Raw genomic sequence first — 27,987 nt, 5'->3', positions numbered from 1 at the left:
CATGTGTGGCTGTACACAGCGTCTCATTTTTTATGGCAGAATTCTGATGTTGTCAGTGAGCTTTTTTTACAATATAATACAGTGATTATAAATTATTTATGATGTGAAGCCCACTAATTTCAAGGCATTCTATAAACATGAACTCTGCTTTTTGACAAGAATCCGCCTGCCAATGCAGGAGACATAGGTTCAGTCCTTGGCTCAGAAAGATCCCCTGGAGTAGGAAACAGCAACTTGCTCCGGTATTTCTGCCTGGAAAATTTCATGGACAGGAGAGCCTTGTGGGTTACAGTCTATAGGGTCACAAAGAGTAAGACACGGCTAAGTCACTGAATACATGTGCACCTATACAGGTAGAAAAGAAGGCTACCTGGGAGTGTGAAGACTTCCTTATTTGCAAAATGGAAGTAAATAACTGGATGCTTTGGAAGGTCTCTTTTGTCTCGAGAGCCTATAACTGAGTTCAGTTCAGTTCAGTCGCTCAGTCATGTCCGACTCTGCGACCCCATGAATCGCAGCACGCCAGGCCTCCCTGTCCATCACCATCTCCCAGAGTTCACTCAGATTCATGTCCATCGAGTCAGTGATGCCATCCAGCCATCTCATCCTGGGTCGTCCCCTTCTCCTCCTGCCCCCAATCCCTCCCAGCATCAAAGGCTTTTCCAATGAGTCAACTCTTCGCATGAGGTGGCCAAAGTACTGGAGCTTCAGCTTTAGCATCATTCCTTCCAAAGAAATCCCAGGGTTGATCTCCTTCAGAATGGACTGGTTGGATCTCCTTGCAGTCCAAGGGACTCTCAAGAGTCTTCTCCAACACCACACTTCAAAAGCATCAATTCTTCAGCGCTCAGCCTTCTTCACAGTCCAACACTCACATCCATACATGACCACAGGAAAAACCATAGCCTTGACTAGATGGACCTTAGTCGGCAAAGTAATGTCTCTGCTTTTGAATATACTATCTAGGTTGGTCATAACTTTTCTTCCAAGGAGTAAGCGTCTTTTAATTTCACGGCTGCAGTGACCATCTGCAGTGATTTTGGAGCCCCAAAAAATAAAGTCTGATACTGTTTCTACTGTTTCCCCATCTATTTCCCATGAAGTGATGGGACCGGATGCCATGATCTACATTTTCTGAATGTTGAGCTTTAAGCCAGACTAACATTTTAAATATGCATTTTAGGGGAAATAGCCTGGCCTTTGTCAAATAAGATAAGATCTTAAAGGATTTATATCAATTATCAGTGTCCAAGAGAAATAATAGAAGAAATTGTCTTTCAGCAATCTAGAAGATGATGTATCTTTGAAAAGAACAGTTTATAAATCTTCCTCTTAGGACAATCTTCCTAGAACTTCTGTACATTTCAATATACAGGTGTAAGAGAAAATGGGGCAATGGATGGGTTTCAGAAGATTCCAAATTAAAAACACTGGAAAATTCTTTGTACAAATACAAGAAAGGAATATAATATACATCACAAGAGCAGATGAATATTGCAGCTTTGATAATTATAAAATTATTGAAATTATAAACACATTGAAAATTATGAATGCATTGAGAATTACTGACAAAACTAATTTTCTTGCTGTGTGGAGAGGTGAGAGGGAAATGCCTACCCAAAATGGCATGCAATAAAGTCTATCATGCCAAAGCACATATTTATGAAAGGGGCCCCCAATCAGGTCTCTTCTGCAATGACAACCCTTGAGCATCTTTTCCTGGAAAGGGTGAGCATGGCCTAAATGGGAAAGTCAAGGCTGGACAGGTGGGAGCTCTTACTGTAACAGGTTATATTACTATCGAAGTACCTGTGAGCCCTGCTGATCTGAAAGGAAACCTGGAGAAAACACCAGCAAAATATCTCCCTATGGTGTCTAAGTTGGTAGGCTAATACTATTGTCTTTGAAAATGAAAATAATCATGTTTTCACTACAACTTTGAAAAAAATAATTTGTATTTGTTAGAAATGTTTATTCTCTTAGCAATGCTACTTCATTATGCAGAAAGATTTATTAAAATAAAATATTTTTAAAAAGACAATTTCTTGACAATGTGACAGATTGATATTGTGAAGTCAAGAATTCTCTGATGAGCATACTACAACACATTATTCTAATGGAAATTAAAATCTTTAAATTCCATTGAATAATAAGATAGAAACAACAGATTATTACCTTATTAATGTTGGTTGTTTTTAAATTCAGATCTCATAGGGTTTGCGAATATTAGATCTCATAGGGTTTTGAGAATGTTAAAAGAAATCCTGAATCTGAAAAGGTTTAGGAAGTATACAGCACATGTACTAAATTATCACAACTATTTTTATTACTATTAGAGAGTCTGGCATGAAACATGATTTCTCATCTGAGTAAATTTCAGCATGTCATTCTCTTACAAAATTGATTCATTTAGTCTAGAAACCATAGTATCTAACATTCCATATTTTTCTTATGGAATTTGTCCTTTAGAGTACTATGAATTCAACTTGGAGGATTGAATACCAGCATTAAAATATGAAATCGAATAACAGAAAATGTCAAGTATATCACACATAGTATTGTTGTCGTTCAGTCACCAAGTTCTATCCAACTCTGTGACACCATGGACTGCCGCAGGCCAGGCCTCCCTGTCCCACACTATCTCCCAGAGTTTGTTCAGGTTCATATCCATTAAATCGGTGATGCCATCCAACTGTCTCATCCTCTGTCCCCCCCACCCCCTTCTACTCCTACCATCAATCTTTTCCAGAAGCAAGGTCTTTTCCAATGAGTCAGCTTTTTGCATCAGGTGGCCAAAGTATTGGAGCTTCAGCTTCAGCATCAATCCTTCCAAAGAGTATTCAGGATTGATTTCTTTTAAGATAGACTGGTTTGATGTTCTTGCTATCCAAGGGACCCTCAAGAGTCTTCTATAGCACCACAGTTTGAAAACATCAATTCTTTATCACTCTGCCTTCTTTATGGTCCAACTCTCACATCCATACATGACTACTGGAAAGACAATAACCTTGATGTATTATTAAGTATGCACATATGTACACACACATGTACATACACACACACCTCTGTGTATTTGTATGTGTGAGGAGATGGGTATATTTTTATTTAGTAGATCATGATATAAATATATTTTTTATTGTAGGTCACTGTGAGAAAGATCTGAAAGATCCTGCAAAGCAAGATATCACTGCTTTGTCAAGAGCAAGATCTTGAGCTTGGACAAACTTGGTTTCAGATCCTGACTCTACCACCTGACTAGCTGTGTAGCCTTGAGCCATACTGCTTAACCTTCTCTTACTTTAATTTCTTCAGCTAAAAAAATGAGCATGATAACAGTAACTCCTTTACAGGTTGATATATGAAGAAGCCTATATAAAACTCTAGAATCATGCCATGAATATAAAAAGTACTCCCTGTAGTATTAGTAAATTTTAGTATGCTGTATCAACTTTAGGCATTATCATTGTTAGTCAAAATAAATGTAAACGAATGAGACAAAATAATTATGAATGTGGGAGACTAATGACTGAAAGTTATGTGTCACAAAGGGAAACTCAGGGATTACATGCTGTGCTTGAAAAAACAAATGCAGATTTCATTCCTAGGTTGGGATCTAGGAATCCACAGTTTTCACTGGCCCCCAGGTATATCTGACACACAGACTAAAATCTGAGAACCACAGACTGATCGACTGATTGATCATCTGTGGAATGATCATGATGGGCATAGCCCTGTGCTAGAACTTGTAGGCAGAGGGAGAGAAGAGCCTGGGAGGCCGTGGGAACCAAGCACATCTGCTTCTACACTGTGGCTCTTAAGACAATGAGTTCCTGTTGATGTCTCCCAGTGTCAGCAGCACTTACTTTTGTTCAGGCTGATGGCTGACACTGTCTAGCAGACACTGAAACTTCACATGCATCTACGGGGCATGCAGGTAACTTAAAAAAGTTAGGCAAAAGAATTATTTTTTGTCTTAAAACATTATCACCAACCTGGGCTGTCTTTGGTTTCCCAAACGAACTGTAATAGAGACATAGGTACAAAACCAATTCACTTTTTGTTTGCTACTCAACTCTATGCTGCCATATAGGAATGCAGGTTCTGTGGGACACAAACCCTATATTTTGTTTTAAAAATTTCATTTTAATGTACTTTCAAATTGTTCCTCTAGCAAACAAAATAATTCCATGGTCACATATACTAATAATACTTGTGTTCTTAGAGGGAAAAATGTGTCTTTCTTCCAATAATATAAAAGGGGATAATTCCCTGGTGGCTCAGATGGTAAAGCATCTGCCTGCAATGTGGGCAACCTGGGTTTGATCCCTGGGTTGGGAAGATCCCCTGGAGAAGGGAATGGCAACCCACTCTAATACTCTTGCCTGGAAAATCCCATGGACAGAGGAGCCTGGAAGGCTACAGTCCATGGAGCTGCAAAGAGTCAGACACAACTGAGCGACTTCACTTTTCACTTTCATGTTGTCATAGTAGAGTATAACTTATACTTAAATCACCAAGTCTGGTGTTAACAGAAAACAACTATCATGAACCAGCCAGTATAGCATATTTTGGGAAAACTAGATTAGTCTTTTGCGCGTTGAGCATTTCTTAAAAGTAAAAATTCCTGACAATGCTATAGAACCCTAAAAAGTTTGCCATGGTTTTCTTTTCCAGAAATAGAGTATCTTTGCTGGAATTTAAAAAAAAAAATCATGAAAAAATGTTATGTTCAGTAATTCTTGTGGTTTTTAAATGGAAGGGACACAGTATATAAAAATGTTGTAAGTTTTCTTTTTTTACTTGCTTTTTCTTCTTAAATATTATAAAGATAAAACAAGAAACCACAAATTAACAAAAACATGAGGTTTCCTCTATGGTTAGATTGCAAACTGATCTATCACATTTCTGTAAACCTGTACAGTAAATTGTACTGTAAAAAGAAAAGTTTATAATTCAGATTTACCATTTCCTAAACAAGTGGCTTGGGTAAGTTATCTAATATTTCATTTCCATGCTTCTGTTTCACTATTTGCAAAGTAAGGATAACAGAATCTATCTCATAGGATTGTTGGAAGCATCACAAGAGTTAACGTGCATAAGGAGCTTATAACAGAACTGGGCATACAGTAAGCATGCCCTAAATGTTGGTTACTAGGTCACAGGATATTTTAAGAGACAAAAGAGGCAAGATTTTGACTTTGTTCCTTTTATTGTTTTGCAATTTCCTTTTACTTTAAAGAAACTAATGTTTTTGACCAGTCTTATGAATTTATCACTAACACTTTCAGAAAATAATAATTATAGGCAGAGACAGAGGTTAGAATGATCTTTGAGCAAATCAGCAGAAGTATTGTCTTGGCAATGTTTTAGTTTTGCCAAGGCATGCCTATCCTTTACTGCACATGGTCATTTAAACAGAATCCTAAATGAACGAAGTCCCTGCAAAAGGAAGTGCACTTTCAGCCATTCTTCTTTATTTCTTGGCTTTGGGGGCATTTATAGAACAAACATATTTGTATTCAGGTAGTTTTGCTAAAGGGTTTTTTAAAAAATAAATATTTTAGAACTGGAACTCCAATGACATCCATTAGAGAAGAGGAAGAAAAAAAAAAAATCCCATATAAGCCACTCTTCTATTCACACTGCATCTTTAGTTTCAAAAAGAAAAAAAGATTATATGTCATCACAATATTTTTTAAGGGAAGTCTTAGGGATAAATAATCAGAAACATGCCAACTTTATGGATGAGGAACCCAATATATCAAAAAGTTAAGGCACTTTTCTCAGAGTACAAAAAAGAACACAATGATTACAGACAAGCTTTTTTGCAAATAAGCAGTTTAGCCATAAACTTCCCATTTCATACAGCATAAAACATCACTTTAGTGGCATATTTTGGTTCAGTGGGTTACCAGCCTTTCCTCTAGCACATAGCCCATAGATGGATGACTTCTCCCAAAATATGACTTATGAGACAGTGTTCTATCAATTAGATGTCTACTTCTCAGAACAAATAGGAGCTATAAATGCATATGGATTTGTGGGGCCTCCACGGATCTTGAAAACTGTCTATATACAAAAGCAAATACGTTTAGAAAAAAATAGACTAATGCAATCAGGAATGTGTTGTGGTTTTTAATCTTGAAACAGGAACAACATGATGAACTAATTAATACAACAGTTGACATTTATATGAAATGAGATATTTATTGTTAAAAATTTATCCGATCTAAAAATGTCTAAATTGTGTAATTCAGTTCAGTTCAGTTCAGTCGCTCAGTCGTGTCCGACTCTTTGCGACCCCATGAATCGCAGCACGCCAGGCCTCCCTGTCCATCACCAACTCCTGGAGTTCACTCAAACTCACGTTCAACGAGTCGGTGATGCATACAGCCATCTCATCTCTATCTTCCCCTTTTTCTCCTGCCCCCAATCCCTCCCAGCATCAGAGTCTTTTCCAATGAGTCAACCCTTCGCATGAGGTGGCCAAAGTACTGGAGCTTGAACTTTAGCATCATTCCTTCCAAAGAATCTCATCTAATTCAAAATCTGGCCTCTGTAACTTAAAATGGGCTTGTTGTTAGTTACTTAGTTGTGTCTCGCTCTTTTGTGACCCCATGGGCTATAGCCTGCCAGGCCCCTCTGTTCATGGGATTTCCCAGGCAAGAACACTGGCGTGTATGACCATTTCCTTCTCCAGGAGATCTTCCCAAACCAGAGATCGAACCTATGTTTCCTGCATTGGCAGGCAGCTTCTTTACTACTGAGCCACCAGGACTTAAACAGCCATCAGTCAGTTCAGTTCAGTCGCTCAGTCGTGTCCGACTCTTTGCAACCCAATGAGTTGCAGCATGCCAGGCCTCCCTGTCCGTCACCAACTTCCAGAGCTCACTCAGACTCGCGTCTATCGAGTCAGTTATGCCATTCAGCCATCTCATCCTCTGTCGTCCCCTTCTTCTCCTACCTCCAATCCCTCCCAGCATCAAAGGCTTTTCCAGTGAGTCAACTCTTCGCATGAGGTGGCCAAAGTACTGGAGTTTCGGCTTTAGCATCATTCCTTCCAAAGAAATCCCAGGGCTGATCTCCTTCAGAGTGGACTGGTTGGATCTCCTTGCAGTCCAAGGGACTCTCAAGAGTCTTCTCCAACACCACAGTTCAAAAGCATCAATTCTTCGGCGCTCAGCCTTCTTCACAGTCCAACTCTCACATCCATACATGACTACTGGAAAAACCACAGCCATGACTAGATGGACCTTAGTCAGCAAAGTAATGTCTCTGCTTTTTTTTTCTCTTTTTAATTTTTATTTTTACTTTATTTTACTTTACAATACTGTATTGGTTCTGCCATACATTGACATGAATCCACCACGGGTGTACATGCGTTCCCAAACATGAACCCCCCTCCCATCTCCCTCCCCACAACATCCCTCTGGGTCATCCCCGTGCACCAGCCCCAAGCATGCTGCATCCTGCATCGGACATAGACTGGCGATCCATTTCTTACATGATAGTATACATGTTTCAATGCCATTCTCCCAAATCATCCCACCCTCTCCCTCTCCCTCAGAGTCCAAAAGTCTGCTATACACATCTGTGTCTTTTTTGCTGTCTTGCATACAGGGTCATCATTGCCATCTTTCTAAATTCCATATATATGTGTTAGTATACTGTATTGGTGTTTTTCTTTCTGGCTTACTTCACACTGTATAATCGGCTCCAGTTTCATCCATCTCATCAGAACTGATTCAAATGTATTCTTTTTAACGGCTGAGTAATACTCCACTGTGTATATGTACCACAGCTTTCTTATCCATTCATCTGCTGATGCACATCTAGGTTGTTTCCATGTCCTGGCTAATAGCCAAAGCAATCTTGAGAAAGAAGAATGGAACTGGAGGAATCAACCTGCCTGACTTCAGGCTCTACTACAAAGCCACAGTCATCAAGACAGTATGGTACTGGCACAAAGACAGAAATATAGATCAATGGAACAAAATAGAAAGCCCAGAGATAAATCCACACACATATGGACACCTTATTTTTGACAAAGGAGGCAAGAATATACAATGGAGTAAAGACAATCTCTTTAACAAGTGGTGCTGGGAAAACTGGTCAACCACTTGTAAAAGAATGAAACTAGATCGCTTTCTAACACCGCACATGAAAATAAACTCAAAATGGATTAAAGATCTAAATGTAAGACCAGAAACTATAAAACTCCTAGAGGAGAATATAGGCAAAACACTCTCCAACATACATCACAGCAGGATCCTCTATGATCCACCTCCCAGAATTCTGGAAATAAAAGCAAAAATAAACAAATGGGATCTAATTAAAATTAAAAGCTTCTGCACAACAAAGGAAAATATAAGCAAGGTGAAAAGACAGCCTTCTGAATGGGAGAAAATAATAGCAAATGAAACAACTGACAAACAACTAATTTCAAAAATATACAAGCAACTTATGCAACTCAACTCCAGAAAAATAAACGACCCAATCGAAAAATGGGCCAAAGAACTAAATAGACATTTCTCCAAAGAAGACATACAGATGGCTAACACACACATGAAAAGATGCTCAACATCACCCATTATTAGAGAAATGCAAATCAAAACCACAATGAGGTACCACTTCACACCAGTCAGAATTTCTGCGATCCAAAAATCTGCAAGCAATAAATGCTGGAGAGGGTGTGGAGAAAAGGGAACCCTCCTACACTGTTGGTGGGAATGCAAACTAGTACAACCACTATGGAAAACAGTGTGGAGATTCCTTAAAAAATTGCAAATAGAACTGCCATATGACCCAGCAATCCCACTGCTGGGCATACACACCGAGGAAACCAGAATTGAAAGAGACACATGTACCCCAATGTTCATCGCAGCACTGTTTATAATAGCCAGGACATGGAAACAACCTAGATGTCTCTGCTTTTGAATATACTATCTAGGCTGGTCATAACTTTTCTTCCAAGGAGTAAGCATCTTTTAATTTCATGGCTGCAATCACCATCTGCACTGATTTTGGAGAACAAAAAATAAAGTCTGATACTGTTTCCCCATCTTTTTCCCATAAAGTGATGGGACCAGATGCCATGATCTTTGTTTTCTGAATGTTGAGCTTTAAGCCAACTTTTTCACTCTCCTCTTTCACTTTCATCAAGAGGCTTTTTAGTTCCTCTTCACTTTCTGTCATAAGGGTGGTGTCATCTGCATATCTGAGGTTACTGATATTTCTCCTGGCAATCGTGATTCCAGCTTGTGTTTCTTCCAGTCCAGCATTTCTCATGATGTACTCTGCATAGAAGTTAAATAAGCAGGGTGACAATATACAGCCTTGACGTACTCCTTTTCCTATTTGGAACCAGTCTGTTGTTCCATGTCCAGTTCTAACTGGTGCTTCCTGGCCTGCATACAGATTTCTCTAGAGGCTGGTCAGGTGGTCTGGTATTCCCATCTGTTTCAGAATTTTCCACAGTTTGTTGTATTCCACACAGTCAAAGGCTTTGGCATAGTCAATAAAGCAGAAATAGATGTTTTTCTGGAACTCTCTTGCTTTTTCCATGATCCAGCAAATGTTGGCAATTTGATCTCTGGTTTGTCTGCCTTTCCTAAAACCAGCTTGAACATCAGGAAGTTCATGGTTCACATACTGCTGAAACCTGGCTTGGAGAATTTTGAGGATTACTTTACTAGCGTGTGAGATGAGTGCAATTGTGCGGTAGTTTGAGCCTTCTTTGGCATTTCCTTTCTTTGGGATTGGAATGAAAACTGACCTTTTCCAGTCCTGTGGCCACTGCTGAGTTTTCCAAATTTGTTGGCATATTGTGTGCAGCACTTTCACAGCATTATCTTTCAGGATTTGAAATAGCTCTACTGGAATTCCATCACCTCCACTAGCTTTGTTCATAGTGATGCTTTCTAAGGCCCACTTCACTTCACATTCCAGGATGTCTGGCTCTAGATGAGTGATCACAGCATCGGGATTATCCAGGTCATAAAGATCTTTTTTGTACAGTTCTTCTGTGTATTCTTGCCACCTCTTCTTAATATCTTCTGCTTCTGTTAGGTCCATACCACTTCTGTCCTTTTTTGAGCCCATCTTTGCATGAAATGTTCCCTTGGTATCTCTAATTTTCTTGAAGAGATCTCTAGTCTTTCCCATTCTGTTCTTTTCCTCTATTTCTTTGATCACTGAAGAAGGCTTTCTTATCTCTTCTTGCTATTCTTTGGAACTCTGCATTCAGATGCTTATATCTTTCCTTTTCTCCTTTGCTTTTTGCCTCTCTTCTTTTCATAGCTATGTGTAAGGCCTCCTCAGACAGCCATTTTGCTTTTTTTCATTTCTTTTCCATGGGGATGGTCTTGATCCCTGTCTCCTGTACAGTGTCACAAACCTCATTCCACATAGTTCATCAGGCACTCTATCTATCAGATCTAGACCCTTAAATCTATTTCTCACTTCCACTGTATAATCATAAGGGATTTAATTTAGGTCATACCTGAATGGTCTAGTGGTTTTCCCTGCTTTCTTCAATTTCAGTCTGAATTTGGTAACAAGGAGTTCATGATCTGAGCCACAGTCAGCTCCTGGTCTTCTTTTTGTTGACTGTATAGAGCTTCTCCATCTTTTGCTGCAGAGAATATAATCAATCTGATTTTGGTGTTGACCATCTGGTGATATCCATATGTAGAGTCTTCTCTTGTGTTGTTGGAAGAGGGTGTTTGCTGTGACCAGTGCATTTTCTTGGCCAAACTCTATTAGTCTTTGCCCTGCTTCATTCCACATTCCAAAGCCAAATTTGCCTGTTACTCCAGGTGTTTCTTGACTTCCTACTTTTGCATTCCAGTCCCCTATAATGAAAAGGACATCTTTTTGGGGTGTTAGTTCTAAAGGTCTTGTAGGTCTTCATAGAACCATTCAATTTCAGCTTCTTCAGCATTACTGGTTGGGGCATACACTTGGATTACTGTGATATTGCATGGTTTGCCTTGCAAACGAACCACTCAGAAATGCACGCTAGTAATCAGGCCATTTACTCTGGCATGCTGGGAAACTTGTGCTTGCTGAGCTCTACCAAGACACTTGGCATTAGGCTGCCAGATTCTGTCATGGTATAACTTAAATCTTTCAAAACACCTGGTTTTTAAAGAGCTGCTGTCTTGTCAGAAATCTGAATGAAAGAAGGAAGTGAGCCACTCTTCCTTTCTTCCCCAGGTAGAGTAGGGGAGAATGTTCCAGGTGCGAAGAGCTATTGGCATCAATGTATTACATTCTCTAAGCAAAGAAACTGGTGTGGTTGGAACAAACCAAGTAGCAGGAGAGAAGTGGGAACCCAAAGCCTTCTTACATTTCTGCATTGTAAATAATAATGAGCCTATAACATTATCCATGTGGAAAATAAGATATTTTTGTAAATTGCCAACTGACTCAAAAATCAATTGTCACCTCCTCTCTTATTTGTATCCAGTGTGTTGCTTCAAGGCATGGACTTTTTTGCCAATCTGACCTGCTTCTCCACATATGAGCTTTGAACTCAGGCAGGTCTTTTATTATTATTTTTTTTAAATATTTATTTAATTTGACTGCACCAGGTCTTACTTGCAGCATGCAAAGATCTTCACTGTAGCATAATCTTTTAGTTGCAGAATGTGGAATTTTTTTTTTTTTTTTGAATGCTTAGCTGTGCATGTAGGGTCCTCTAGTTCCCTGACCACGGATCTAACCTGGGTCCCCTGCATCATCAGTGCCAAGTATTAGGCACTGACCACCAGGGAAATCTGTTGGGCAGGTTTTCAAATTTCTCTTTGTCCTTCATTTCCTCATCTGTAAAATGAAGATAATAACACCTGTCACACCAGCATTGGTGCAAGAATTGAATGAACCATCCAAAGTTGGTCAAAGGGTACAAGCTTTCATTTACAAGATGATTAAGTTCTGGGGATATTTTTGTACATCATGGTTACTATTGTTAATAATACATTGCATAATTAAAATCTGCTAACAGAATAGATTCTAGTGTTTCACCACACACACACACACACACACAGAGTAACTACGGGAGGTGAAAAAGTGATGGAAACAGTTCCTCTATTATTAGAATTCCAAAGCCCATCTATCCAGTGTGAGACACATGTGGCTATGGAGCAATTGACCTGTGGCTAGTCCTAACTAAGAAGTACTGTAAAAATTAGTATGAAAAAAGAATGCAATACTTATCATGAATACTTGTTTGTATTGGGTATTTTATTGAAATGATAGTTTAAATAGAGTGGACTAACTAACCTATTATTAAAATTAATTTGGCCTCTTTTATGTTTGCCTTTTACTTTTTTAAGGATGGCTACTAGGAACACTGAAATGACATGTGGCTGGCATCGTATTTCCTCGGACAGTGTTGTTCTGGACAGTGTGTTAGGCACTACAGACTTACAGATGTAAACACAGCCTGTTTGACACCCACAGGTGGCTCACAAGGTGGCTCAGGTCTCAGGGAAAAGGAGGAGTGAGCTATGAGAGTAGGGCAGAGACGTCTACCCTGTTCCTCTTTAATTCTTCCCAGGAACTGTCTTATTCCAATTTGTAGTCAGTGGCCTTTGTGATGGTGGCTGTGATTTATAGGTTTGTACACAGAAGAAAGCGAAACTCCTTAGGAACTATCATGATATCCCCAGGAAGATGGATTGTCTATGCATATAGATCCACTGGAACTCCTGAATTGAGGAGAAGGGTGGACATGCAGAGGGCTCCTCCATCCTCAGGCATAGGGACAAAATTACAGTCCAATAATACTTGAATTGGCAGACAACTTCAACTTCTAGGACTGACAGCTCAGGATGTACAGGAAGTGGTGAAAGAAGGAAAAACTCTTTAAAAGTTAACTTGGTACTACTAAATTTCAGAATGCACAAATAAAGTTGTTTGAATCATTATCTGTTTTTATGAACACTATTATCATTCACTGAGCATTTGCTTTGTGTCTGGCACTATGCCATATGCTTTACAACTTTATCCTAGTTTAATCTTAAAATAACCCTATCATTTTCATTTCATGGTTGATGGAACTAAGTCCATCCGTTAAATTGCTTGACTAAGGTCACACGAGTAAGTGATGGAACTAGGATTTGAATATATAGGTCAACCTGGCCCCAAACGTTTGCTCCAGCCACTCCACTTTGCCCTTCTTTTCACATAATGCCCACAATCCCCTGACAACAGCAACCACGGCATCATCAACGATCACAACATCAGCAATAGCAGCCAAGACATTTCCTGAAGAGACACAGGGTTTGCTGACATTCTGCCTGAATAACATTTTCCTCCCTTGAACATTCAGAATTTTGTCATTGAATATAGCAAGAAGAAACAACCCAATGAAACTGGCAGCTGCATCACCATAGGGTTCTACTTAGACAGTCATTACAGCACCCATTTGAGTTCCCTCAGAAGAAACCCCTCGCTCTCCAAGGGAAGCTGTGGCACCCACTAAGGCCACCTGACACTGCCATCTGGTAAACATGTATGATTCCAGAGCAGGCACATTGTGTCCTCAGCTCATTTCTGGCCAAATCCTTACTTTTCCCTATTTCCTATTTTCCCTCTGCTCTGACTGTCTCACAAAATTATTTTTGTATTTTATATAGTTTGTATATACAAAATATACATAAGCAAACAAATAAATAAAAGAATGGCTAATATTCATTTCTTTATAAACTTCTTAAAATAGAGCTTTTTCATGGAAGAACTATGGCCCCCTTTTAAGTACACACATATATATGTGTATATACACACATTGCTATTGCTAAGTCACTTCAGTCGTGTCTGACTCTGTGCGACCCCATAGACAGCAGCCCACCAGGCTCCCCCGTCCCTGGGATTCTCAAGGCAAGAACACTGGAGTGGGTTGCCATTTCCTTCTCCAATGCATGAGAATGAAAAGTGAAAGTGAAGTCGCTCAGTCGTGTCCAATTCTTAGCGACCCCATGGACTGCAGCCCACCAGGCTCCTCCATCCATGGGATTTTCCAGGCAAGAGTACTGGAGTGGGGTGCCACTGCCTTCTCCATATATACACTATTTATAGTATAGTACACAGAGTGTACACTATTCACACATAGTGAATATAGATCAAATTAGATGAGAGGTAAGTGAACTTAATTATCTCTAGCATCATGGCCATCTTTACCTGAAAAAAATTTAAAATTTAATTGCAGTTGATGTGACAGCCATCTGTCACATGTTACTGGGCAAAGCACCCCAGCTGACTTGAAACAGAGCAAACCTGAGAATCTGCAGCCTTCCTGTAACATTAGTGAGGGCATGCTTGGTAGGGATCAGCTCTGACAAGGAGAATTTGAAATTTACCTTTTCTTTTCACCATGAGGTAAATCTGTATGAGTAAATCTTTATACATTGGATGTTGTTCCTCGTCTACTAACATATGAGTTCAGTTAATTATGGAAGTACAAGCAAACTGCTCTTCAGTCTTAATACATGAAGATGAAAAGGTGCTATGGGCAAATTAATGTCTTACTACAAGAAGGGTTTGTTCTATTATTTGAAAATGTCAAACTACATTTAAAAGCTGTGAAATAAATAGCAAAGTTTATTCTGCAAAGAAAGATAAGGTTCTTATACATTTGTAATCTTTAATGTGGCAAACAGGGTTACATAATATTAGATACATTATAAATTATAAATACATATATATGAAGTTGGCACCACATGAGAGTCATGATTTGTAATAATGAAGCCTTTAAACTTCAGCTTCTGGGGCTTCCCTGATGGCTCAGTGGTAAAGAATCCACCTGCCAATGCAGGAAACGGGGGTCTGATTCCTGATCCAGGAAGATCACACATGCCATGGAGCAGCTAAGCCCGGAAGCCACAACTGCTGAAGCCCTAGAGCCTGTGCTCCAGAGCAAGAGAAGAACTGCCGTGAGAAGGCTGCACCTCACAACTAGAGAGCAGCCCCTGCTCAGCAACTAGCAAGTAGCCCTCCCAACTAGAGAATAGCCCCTGCTCAGCAACTAGCGAGTAGCCCTCACAACTGGCAAGTAGCCCTCCCAACTAGAGAGTAGCCCTTGAAACTAGAGAGCAGCCCCTGCTCAGCAACTAGCAAGTAGCCCTCGCAACTAGCAAGTAGCCCTCCCAACTAGAGTAGCCCTCACAACTAGAGAGTAGCCCTTGCAAATAGAGAGTAGCCCCTGCTTGCAGCAACTAGAGAAAACCCAGCACAGCAACAAAGACCCAATACAGCCAAAAATAAATTAATAAATAAATTAACTAATTAAACTTCAGCTTTTAAGCAAGTCAGTTTATAATAAATTATAAATTGGCAATTTTAAATATCTATTATACTTGATATTAATGAACATATAGCAGTGAAAGATAGTTTTATATCATTGTGCCTCTTTTGATTATAACTAGAAGCTAACTTTGAATTCATTTAATTATTTGACCAAAGCAATTCATTTGTTTCTTTTTAACATGTTTGAAAGTATCTTTTTACTTCATAATTAATAAAATGAAATCTAAAAGATTTGCGATAGATGATTGTAGTGGATGACATCCATTTTCAGGACTGATCCCCTCTGCTGGGAGCGTTGATGGTGAAGGCTCCCAGACTCTCCCTCCAGAAGTTGCCCTCAGTTGAGATGAGCTGACTTGACCCAGGTCATACAAGTTGGTGAGAGTGAACAGAAAAGAAGGGGACCACATCCACTGACTAGTCGATGTTGGGGATAAAAGGCTGCTCACTCCTGTGGCTCACGGTGGGACAACTCTGGAGGGCCATCCTAACTCCACTGTCCCCTGTGGCATCATCTTTTGTTGAACCTGAGTTGCAGTTCAATTCCTCCCTCTGCCCAAGTCTATTCCTCCACAGATACTGTTCCAGAGAATACTCATTAAAATATTACCTGCATGCATGTCTCCATCTCAGAGTGTACTTCACAGAGAACCCACTAAGACAAAGAGAAAAACCCCTTTAGACATGCTCAGGGAGGAGTGATTAATAGAGAGCAGTGATGGTTATAATGGTCTTAATTGAACAAAATTTATTAAACATCTTTGATGTTCTAGGCATCGTGCTGAACACTGAAGATATACAGTTAAGCAAAGATGAATTAAGCAAAATGGATCTCAAGGAACTCATTGGCCTGAAACACAGCCATTACAACGAGTGAATATAATTCAAAGGAGACAAGCTCTACATTAAGAGGATGGATGCACTGGTCTGAAAGGTTTGAGAAAGGAACCCCTATCATTCTGGAGACTGATGAGGCAAGAAGGACTTCACTAAAGACAACTGAAAAATCCATCAACAAGCTCAGGCCTTCTGAATCATTCTTTCTTTCTCTCACATTCTACATCCAACCTCTCTCTCTCAAAAAAAAAAAAACAAAAACCAAAACCCACTACCTCTGCCTTTAAATAAATCTAGAATCTAGGTCTCACCTTCTAATCTAGGCTGTCCTAACATCTCTCACAGCTGCCGCCTTATAATTGGTCTCCCTTGCATCTACTTTTGCTTTTCACAATCTTTTCTCAACAGAGCAGTCAGGTGTTCTGCTAAAATGGAAGTCAGGGCATGAACTCCTCTGCAGAAAACATTCCAAAGTTCCCATTTCATACTGAGAACCAAAGATGCTACACCCACAGGCCCTAGCCCATCTCCACACTGCCCTTCCTGTCCTTACCTTTCTCAACTCATCCAGGAGACTCCTCTCCCTCACTCTCTTCCAGCCACTGTGGCCAATTCAGTCTTCATGGCACCAGCAAACATTCCTGCTTCAGGGCATTTGTACTTAAGCCACTCGCTGTCCCCTCTGCCTGACTACCCTCCACCTCCTTCTTCAGGTTGCTTCAACTGCCAACTTCTTCTGCAGGCCTTCTCTGACCACAGTCCCCAGCACAGCATACTCCCTTCCCCCACTGTCTTTCTTCATAACACTTACCATCTGCTCTGTTACTGATCATTTACTTCATTAAGTGTGCCCTAACTTCCCTGGTGGTTCAGCGGTAAAGAATAAGTATATGCCTGCAATGCAGGAGATGAGGGTTCGATCCCTGGGTCAGGAAGATCCCTGGGGAAGGGAATGCTAACCCATTCCAGTATTTTTGCCTGGAGAACCCCATGGACAGAGGAGCCTGGTGGGCTACAGTCCATGGGGTTCCAAAGGGTCAGACACAACTTACCGACTAAACAACAACTTGTTTAGCAGAAACAAGCCTCTTGAGGACAGGGATCATTATGTGTTTTGATTCTGGCTCCATATCAAATACCTAAAATTATCTCAATAAGAGAGTAAAAGCTTAGTAAATATTTGTTGAATAAATGAATTTTTACAAATAATGAAAGGAAGTAAGCGAAAGGTACAGTACTTCAGGATGAATAACAGCTGGAAACAAAGAAATGGAAGTATTTCTAATCTAGTGTGACTAGATCGGAGACATTCTTTGTGGTCAGAGCTAGAAACTTAGGTTACATTATGGAAACAATGACATGTGGTTTTTATGGGCTGAAATGTATCCCCCCTCCAAAATTCACAAGTTGACATCCTAGCGCCCAGTATACCTCAGAAGGTATTTGGAGATATGACCTTTAAAGAGGTGATTAAGTTAAAATGAGGTCATTTGGGTAGCCTTAACCTAATATGACTGGCATCCTTATAAGAAGAGAAATTTGGATGCAGACAGTTACAGAAGGAAGATCACGTGAAGACATGGAGAAGATGACCATCGATAAGCCAAGGAGAGGAGCTTCAGCAGAAACCAATATTGCCAGCACCTTGATCTTGGACTCCAGCTTCCAGAATTGTGAGAAAATAAGTTTCTCTTGTTTAAGCCACCAGTTGGTAGAATTTTGTTACAGCAGCTCTAGTAAGCAAATACAGTGATATATACCATTGTAGGAAATTTTGACTCTATCTCAGAAGCCACTATGAAATTTTAAGCAGGGATGGAGGTGAGCCGAGGTAAGACCTGAGTTTTAGGAATCTTCCAGAATCTTGCATTTGTGGTAATGTGGGGAAAGGGCTGGAAAAGGTAAAAGACTAACTGGAGACTAACTGGTAAGTGATTGTAATGGTTGGGATCTAGATCAAACCAAAGGGAAAGAACAGGCAAGAACAGGAACTGTGGGAAGCATCAGAGCCAAAACTGTCTGAACTCAGTGACTTCCCAGGTGGCTCAGTGGTCGAGAATCTGGATCTGCCTGCCAGTGCAGCAGATGCAAGCGATGGGAGTTTGATTCCTAGGTCAGGAAGATCCCCTGGAGTAGAAAATGGGAACCCAATCCAATTGTCTTGCCTGGGAGATCCCATGGACAGAGGATCCTGGTGGGCTACAGTCTGAGCATGCTTGACTGAGCATATGCCATGACTGAGCAGGCATGCACACAGTGACATATTAGAGGGAAGTGACAATGACATCAATGTAAATTGAAATTTAGTAAACTACAGGCATGCAAGGGCTTCCCAGTTGGTTCTAGTGGTAAAGAACCTGCATGCCAATACAGGAGATGCAAGAGACGAGAGTTCGATCCCTAGGTTGGGAAGATCCCCTGGAGGAGGGCATGGTGACTCACTCCAGTATTCTTGCCTGGAGAATCCCATGGATGAGGAGTCTGGTGGGCTACAGTCCATGGGGTCTCACAGAATCAGACACAACTGAAGCAACTTAACATACATGCTGGAACAGACATGCCAAGGAATTCAGATAGTATAATTTACATGGTTTTCAGTGGTCTCACACTTGAGAAAATTTCTCAGTATGGAAGCTTCAGACATTAAAGCAGCATTCATGCTGTTCAACGTGTGAACAGTACTCACTGAGAAAAGGGTCTGCAGAAAGAGCTGCAGGCAACATCTCCTCCTTGGGGATAATATGTATATTAGCATATTAAAGAATCTGGAAAGTTTTGCAATGAAGGAACTTCTTTAACTTTGTCCAAAAAAGTATTTCCCACATTTACTGATTATGGAACGCTTTTAACCTCTCCCTGAACATATATTAGAAATATCTCCCTGAAATACTCTAGAAATTAATACAGTTTGGAAAATAGTGATGTGTTTTGATGCATTAGAACAGTTCTAAAATAAAGAAGCTTTGCCGGGTAATTTCTATTTCTAATAGCAAAACTAGTCAACATTATCCTAACAAATTGGCAGAATAAACTCATTAAAGGAATATAGTTGTTTTCCTATAGCCTAATTACTATTAGATTAAAAAAGAACATTCGGTCTTTTGAAAGTAGCACTAATTCTTTCACATTCCTAAAGGAAAATTACTCAATGCCTTGAAACAAAAAATGACATGATATTCTGATGACTTAAGGGGAAAGTGTAGCTCAAATGCAGAAGTCTGGGAGCAGTTTTCAAACAGGGTTCTTCGACACCAGAGCAGGTGTGGTCAAATTTTCCCATATTCCATTAGCTTCTGGAACCCACAGTGCCCCTGCACAGAGACTTACATGCAATGCGCACGTAGGCTTTCCGGCTCTTGGTGGTGCCTGCCGAGCTCCAGGCTACACACTGGCACCAGTAATCTTCAGGCCCAAAGAGTTCTTCCACTTGCTGGCGTGAAATCTCAATGCTCACTTCCCGGACAATGAGACCTGCCAAGGCAAAGGAAGATTTAAGTCAGGAGAAGACTTGTACTAACAAAATACAAAACATCATACCTAATTTTTCCCCTAGTGATCCTTCTTAATGCCATGGACCAACAAATCACATATTGCCTCTCATCTCCTCTGACTTTCTTCTAGCTCCAGTTACTTGATTCACAGCTGTCTCATTCTCTTATTTGCTATTTGAAATCTTCCGGATTCATCAGAAGATGAAAGTGAATTAGATCTATCCACAAAAATCCTTTCCCTTTATTACCTAATATTCACCCACCACCAAGTTAACTTTCTCTGTGTATTCAAACATGAACTTGAATTTAACATCTTCTAAGGATTCTATCTTAATTATACAGGTTGTATGTAAGATACCCATGTGCTGTACAGTATAGGTTTACCTAATTCTTTACATAAAATGAGACAGAATGACATAAAACAATAATCATAGGTATATAAATCATTAGCATATTTATATACACAAGTATATATATTTAGGTTTTATTATTATATGATCTAGCACTTTATAAATATATGGTGATTTTTTAAAAAAAACTAAGTCATTTTAAATGGCTTTGCTTATTATTAAGGCACATTGTTTTTTATTGAAAGAAATATTAGCCTTAGTTAACAAACCTCTTCTGTTCTAGCCAGAAAATGAATGATTTTAAAGTTTTCATGAATTTTTGAAAGCCCAAATGTTTCTCTTTAATAACAATGTAACCAAAATCCTATTAAAAATAAAGTGAATTCCAGTTAAAATGCTCAAATAATTGGAATTTATTTCATAGCATTATATAATCCTAAAATAATTAAACTTGAACTTGAGTCCAGGATTATCATTTTAGGGGTATTTATCTTGTGATACTAAAGTCTAGTTCAGAGATTCATCCTGAAATACGCCTCCTTGCATTGAGCAAGAAAAATTAAATTATATGTATATGGGCAATGTATGTGAGCAACTGCCACTTCTCTTGCACACACTGCTAGCATGGAATGTCTTTGAGAGAACTGGAAGGGACACCCTTTAGGAAGCTGGAGCATAAATGATGTATGACCATCATGTATGAGCACAGTAAGAAAAATTAATTATGTTAGTTTGTATTGTTTGTTCATTCATTCATTCATGGATGAAATATCTATCAAGCATCAATTATGCAGAAAATATTGCACTGGGTGCTTATGAAATTCTGATGAGTAAGATAGTCATTGCCCTTAATGAACCTTTATTTTTGTGAGAAGGGCACATATTAACCAGAGTTATAATAAATGTATAAATTTATTATTTAATTACAATTGTGTTCAATGCTGCAAAGAAGTATTGAAGTAATGAGAGTGAATAACAAGGAGACTCAACTTAGTATGAAGGATCCTGCATGAGTTAGACTGATTAAATCATATGGGGAGAGGGACAGGACACATGGAAAGAAGAAGAAGGGGAAGGAGGAGACTGGGAACCCAGGAGAAGATACCTGAGCACAGGACACAGAGAATACTAGCATGAAATGAACCCAGAGACAAGAAAGCGGCCTATTTATATACATTCTTGTGAACCTGCAGTTCTCAAAGTATGGCCCACAGAACAGCTTTATCAACATCACTTGGGAACTTGTTGAAAATGCAAATTCCTGGGCTCTACTCCAGACTCAGTGAAAAAGAAAAATTGAGAGTCCAGTCCAGCAATATTTTAACAAGTCCTCCAAGAATTCTGATGCATGCTATAGTTTGAGAACCACTGTTGTACACCATGTTTAGGATTTGAAATTTCTTTCTGAGAGGCAAGGGTTTTAAGAAGATGACATAATCAGATGAGAATAAAAAATGCATGCATATATAAATGTATAAAAGAAATGACACATGATACAGTGACAGGTATAGGATATAGAGTTTAAGTAGTTCATAAAAGTCATGATTTCTTAAAATGTTTGATCATGACTTCTTGGTATAAGTAACATGAAAGAGGTGTCATCTGGAGATTCTAAAAAAGAGTGTTTCAGTACTTGCCCTAAAATCTAGGACATTCTCATATGGATAAAAACACTCAGGGAAATTAACAATCCCCCAACAGCAGCAGAAGCTGACTCATTAGAGGATAGATAATTCTTCCCATCACAAGCAGATGAGAGTTGAGTCACAGAAAAAACTAAGTCTTTAAGTCCAACTCCTGAGCCCCTGAACTGGAATGAAGCCCAGGAAAGTGGGTTTTATAAGCCCAAGGCAGGGCAAGGTCCTAAACGGGGTGACTCTATTTTAAAATATTTATTAAATATATTTAATGTTACCTTAAAATTTTGGAAATTAGTAATGCTTTTATGTTTAAATAGTGATCAGCTTAAAATGAATTTTCAAGTAACTGGCATATCCCAATCCTTGAAAAGATTACTATATTATTTTAGCCAATGTCCAGCCTCCACAATGAAAAACCAACTTTAACAAATAGCACTACTTTCCTTCCTCTTTCCTGGTCCTTGCTTATGCCTTTCATTTTCTTGTCTCATTGTAATTATTCTCATTTTTCTGATGTCTAGAAACCTGTACAAAGATGGAGCAGTCTTCTCTCCTTTCCTGACACCTTTTAACTCCACTCTGGTATTTAATACTCTTGCCTGTTTTATTTGTTTGTACCTTTTCTGTTCATGCAGAAAGTCAGTTACTGGAAAAGAAACACTTCCTCTAAAGGTTGCTGCAGTAAATTTACAGTCACCAAAGGGCTGATAAACCTGCAGTGTGTAGTTCCTTAGGACTATAATGGCTCTTTCCAAAATGTAAAGAGCAGCAGCAAAACAGGCTCAGGATATTAAAACCGCATACAAATATTTTGTGTCCCAAGATGATAACTTCAGGTTTCGCTCCTCCCTTTTACTTAGAGCAATCAAAGGAAACCTAATTAAAAGCTAGGGAAACTTCATGAGGGCTACTGTATCCTTTTGCCCAAAGAGGCTCATGGATGTTTCTATTAACCACAAATCTAAATCCTTTTATGAAGCCACAGACCTAACCCTCCTACTACAGGGATTATTCACAGTGTGAATGTTCTGAATTGTGTGGCCCAGGCTCCCCATGGGCTCAGGAGTCAAGCACACACTGATTTTTGTCTTCAGCTTCACAGATGCTCCATTCAGCAGGAGATGGATTAATTACAGTTGGGTACACTGGCCCTGCCACAGGCCCAAAGCTTATATTCCAACTTTTGGTCAGCACCACCAGAAAAAGAAAAAAACCTGAAGCATTAAGTATCTAAACACTTAGATTTTAGAATTGTCTAGAATTAGCTGCATTATTCAGACTCTGAGTTACTGGGTTACATATCATCTTTTTATTATCATAGGTAAGTTCATTACCTATGACATTTTGTTCATCAAACCAGAGACTAGTGGTTTGGGTAAAAGTAGGTAATGTCCTTTCTCTTTGAAAGTGAAATTTCAAATCTGCTTGAAGTCTTGAGATGGAAAAAGCAAGCTGCCTTGAAATTTGAAATGCCATCAGCATTACTTCCAAGGCAGGTTGCTTTGAAGAGCATTTGGGAACTTGAAATTGGTTTCAGGTTATTTAAGGGTGGGGAGAAATACTTCGGTCTACAGGATTTACTCAAATACAAATGTGTATTTTCCATCCCGTCTGATAACATCAAAGATTTCCCATCACTGTTCATCCTTTAATAGTGGCATCTCAAGGATGCATGCTGTTTGAAGTTTGCAGTGATTTGCTTTTATAACAGGAATCATTGTGGTTTGGGAGCCAGAGTGTAGAAAAGTAATTAGCATATTATACCAAGAAGTCTTATAATGAGCATGAATATGTACTTGTTAATAGGGAGTTTCAAATGACTTTAGAAATTCCGATATAAATGCAACCCTCTGATTGGATCTTTATGAGGCTATACCTGAATATAGCAATAAAATCTAGTACTTGACATTTATTTCTTATCTTTAGGATAATTTTAACTTCGAATAGTATTGACATCACTAACAGTGTTTTCCTAGAGATTGTTATAAAGTGATCCAAATTTGTGATTAATGCTGCTGTAAAATTATTTAAAGCAATATCCACATTTCCCCAGAAACATAGTCTGCAGTGCTATCAACAAATAGTAAAAATTCACTAATGTCAAAAATTAACTGTTAAGTTCCAGAAATGTAAAGATGGATCAAGTATCACATCCAAGCTTGTGCTATTCATTTATCATGTTTATTAGGTGATACTCAAGTTATGCATCATCTTAACTTTTTTTTTAATGTGTTCATCAAATCTGCATCTTTTAATACCCCATGTATGTTTCACTAAAAAGCATCTTCAGCTCATGTTAGTCTGAGGTGTTTTGTGTGCCCCAGTTGTATTTTTCATTCCTCCCAATTACTTAATCTTTCATATGCAAAGGGAAGTTTTGAGACACTTTGTTGTGTAGACCTGGCAATTCTATTTCTTCCAGTACTCTCCCTATGGGGAGAAGAGCTACAGAGGTCACTCTACCAAATCTCATCAGAATATATTCACATAGTACTTGTAAATATACAAAGCTACAGGTAAGGATGTTCTGGAATATACTACAACATTTTATTGAATTAGCATGTTTCTCTTTTTCATGCTTTCTACTAGAGCTCAATCCTATTAATTTTCACCAATATCTAAAATATGAAACATATCAGTTTGAGATGTCTTAATATAAATTTAATCACACAAGATCCTTTTATTTAAAAGATGTCATACCATAAAAACTGAAAATTATTTTAGTAACTTATAACTCTCACAGAATAATAAATATGATAACTTGTAAGGCAGAACTTTATAATTACAACATTGCTCTTTGTTACATGAAGTCATTTGACAGTCTTTAAAGTATATCAAGAAAAGCAGACACTGTAAATGCATAATTTACCAATTTCTCTCTGAAATGTTTCCATTGAATTTTTAATATATAATATATAAACAGGCCACCTAAGTAACTAAAATTACTTTGTATAATTGGGAATTGCAACTTACTAGTGTATTAGATTTATTATGAGTGTTTTTGTTAAACTTACATTTACTGTCTTTGTGATATGAATGAATTTTCCTGAAAGTTAAGGAATAACATGGCTGCGACTGAGAGGTTCAAGAGATTTTCTTGGAAGAATTTTGTTCTTTTATGTAATAGTTTGACTTGATTCCCTTGTATGTGATAATTTCTAGTCATTTGGTTCTGTGTGGCATTCTGTGTCCAATAAGGGTCTGTGTTTTAGTTCATTATATTTTTGTTTTATCTAGAGCTGAGAAAAAAATATGCATTGGATTATGTATCTGGAAGTGGGGAGATGTCTAGTAGTTCTAGAAAGCTATTAGGTTGGTGCAAAAGTAATCGCGGTTTTGCATTGTTGAACTTTCCCATTTGATATTGGAATACATTCTGAAATAAAGTAGTTATGTTATACATCACTTTAATGTGCATTTCTCACTTTATGTTTTTTTGCTAATGACATTAAACTTGTGTATTTTATATTTATTTTAAACTATGGAAATGATGTTAGACAAAAAACACATTCAAGTGATTTTCTTATTGTTCAAAATGGTTCATGAAGCAGCAGAGACAACTCGTAAAATCAACAATGCATTTGGTCCAGAACTGCTAATGAACATACAGTGCAGTGGTGGTTCCAGAAGTTTCTCAAAGGAGACGAGAGCCTTGAAGATGAGAAGTGGAGTGACTGGCCATTAGGAGTTAACAATGACCAACGAAGAGCATCATCAAAGCTGATCCCCTTACAACTACACAAGAAGTTGCCAAAGAACGCGACGTTGACCATGTTGTGGTCATTTAGCATTTGAAGCAAATTGGAAAAGTGAAAAATCTTGATAAGTGGGTGCCTCATGAGTTGACCACAAATCAAAAACATTTTCATTTTGAATCGTTGTCTTCTCTTATTCTACGCAACAATAATGAACCATTTCTCCACCAGATTATGACATGTGACAAAAGGTAGATTCTACATGACACCGGCAATGATCAGCTCAGTGGTTGGAGCAAGATGAAATTCCAAAGCACTTCCCAAACCAAACTTGCACCAAGAAAAGGGCATGGTCACTTTTTGGCGGTCTGCTATCCATCTGATCCATTATAGCTTTCTGAATCCCAGAGAAACCAGTGTATTTGAGAAGTACACTCAGCAAATTGATATGCACTGAAAACTGCAATTCCTGCCGATGGCACTGGTCAACAGAAAGGGGCCAATTCTCTCCAACAACACCCACCCACACGTTGCACAACCAACACTTCAAAAGTTGAATGAACTGGGCTACAAGATTTTGCCTTATCTGTCATATTCACCTGACCTTTCCCAAACTGACTACCATATTTTCAGTCATCTCGACAACTTTTTACAGGGAAAATGCTTCCATAACCAGCAGGAGGCCGAAAATGCTTTCCAAAAGTTCATCTAAACCTGGGGCATGGATTTTTACGTGACAGGAATAAACTTATTTCTCATTGGCAAAAATGTGTTGACTCTAATGGTTCCTATTTTGATTAATAAAGATGTGCTTAAGCCTAGGTTGTAATGATTTAAAATTACGGTCCAAAACTGTAATTACGTTTGCATCAACCTAATATATGTCAACCACAGATAAATGCAATCTTCCTTTCTGAAACTTCAAATTTTAATTACAAGATGCTATTAAAAGAGAGTGACAAATGACTTACACCAACAATGCTAACACTGTTTTTCCCTTTCCTTTGCAGGAGTGTCAGGTTTAGATGTCATAACATCCTCATAAGGAGAACCAGTGTTCCTACCTTTTAAAACAATGTAGTTAATTAATTTATTTTATTTTTGGTTGTGTTGAGTCTTTGTTGCTTCTCAGGCTTTGATGGCTTCTCTTTTTGCAGAGCATGGAGGATAGAGCTCAAGGGCTCAATATCTGTGGTGCTTGGGCTTAGCTGTCTTGCCACATGTGGAATCTTCCCAGACCATGGATTGAACCCATTTCCCCTACACTGGCAGACAGATTCTTAACCTCTGGACCACCAGGGAAGTTCAGTGCTCCTAATTTGGTTTGACTTTCTCACCACCATCAAACTTAGGGCTGAAAGTATGAAGGATAATTGGAGTGGTGGGTATATAAAATATTTTATCTTACTTATAGAGTTGTATAAATGAGTTGACAGAAGTTAATCCTACCAGTTTTGGCCCATCATTTAATTCTTACTCCTAACTTTGGTGATGAAAGACCTATTGAAACTCTGTTTCAGTAAGCCTTTCTGAGGCCAAAATGGGAACTAAAATGCTTTCTCTAATTAACCTCTTCTTGTATGTCAATGTTCTTTAGGATATAAAGAAGCAATTCTATGCAACACGATATGGCAGTCTGTTTAACCTGGAAAGACACAAAGCACATTCCATTGAGATAGCAAATACATTACTCATCTAAATATGTTCCTTAAAACATCAAACTTTATATATATTTGAATATATATTCAACATTTCTCTTTAAAAGCATAATTGTTAATAATTATCCAACTCTAACTACATGAATTCCTTTCTGTCCCAATTTCAGGCAGTTCATTAATAATTTCAATAGAGGTAATTTTAACAATTTGTTTAGAAAAAGATTTCTGTCAATATGGTGGGGAATAATAACAAGTTATTGGAGATTAGTTAACTGTGGAGTTATGAATTATAGACCTTATTATACTTTCATCCATCCTTCATGCAGTATGTATTTGTTGAGACTCTATTATATGCTAAGGACACAGTGGTAAAGAAGATCAAGAAAGACTCTGTCCTCCTGTGGGTTACTTTCTACTGTGGAGACTGTTCTTGAGCACCTGTTTTATGCACAGTATTTCCAAGATGGGCATGGAGATGACATGCTTATGGATTCTGCTTTCAGAAGCTTACTGTCTAATACGAGAGGTAAAAACAGTAGTTTACTGAGTAAAGGGACTCTCTCAAATGCATTGTATATCCATCAGTATAGTAATTGGCACAAATATTTATCTAATTAATGTATGTTAAGTGAATGAATGATTTGTGTGCTATAGCTATAATTCAAGTAGTGTTAAATCCTAGGAATAAGTAAATTTAATTGTAACTCAGAACAGTAAAGGTAACTAGTATTTAATGAGCCTCTACCATGGGTCTCAGTTAATCTGCATAATAATTCTTGGGATTAATATTGTTAAACCTATAATATGGGTAAGGTATGGAGGTGAGAATTTAAACAACTGTTCACACAGCCAATAACTACTGAAATCAGGATTCAGAACCACAGTTGTCTGAATCCAAAGTCCCAATTTCTTTCACTACAACAATATTCCCCAACTGTGCCTAGAAAAAGTGGTTTCTCCTCAAATAAGTTTGGGAATTTCTGCTTACTACAACATTCTCTTAGAAA

At 38.5% G+C, this 27,987-nt stretch overlaps 1 protein-coding gene across 1 annotated transcript in view; it reads right to left on the bottom strand.

Annotated features, from left to right (window-relative positions):
* Positions 1–27,987, bottom strand: part of UNC5C (unc-5 netrin receptor C) — a 424,516-nt gene that overhangs the window by 126,682 nt on the left and 269,847 nt on the right. The window contains exon 3 of the mRNA XM_052641639.1: positions 19,474–19,617. Within this exon, the coding sequence (XP_052497599.1) occupies positions 19,474–19,617 (144 nt within the window). The remainder of the gene's footprint in view (positions 1–19,473; positions 19,618–27,987) is intronic.

This window comes from Budorcas taxicolor, chromosome 6 (genome assembly GCF_023091745.1).
Source record: "Budorcas taxicolor isolate Tak-1 chromosome 6, Takin1.1, whole genome shotgun sequence".
NCBI classification, from domain to species: Eukaryota; Metazoa; Chordata; class Mammalia; order Artiodactyla; family Bovidae; genus Budorcas; species Budorcas taxicolor.
Note: the sequence above shows the minus strand (reverse complement) of the source record. Positions and strands in the feature narration are given on the sequence as shown.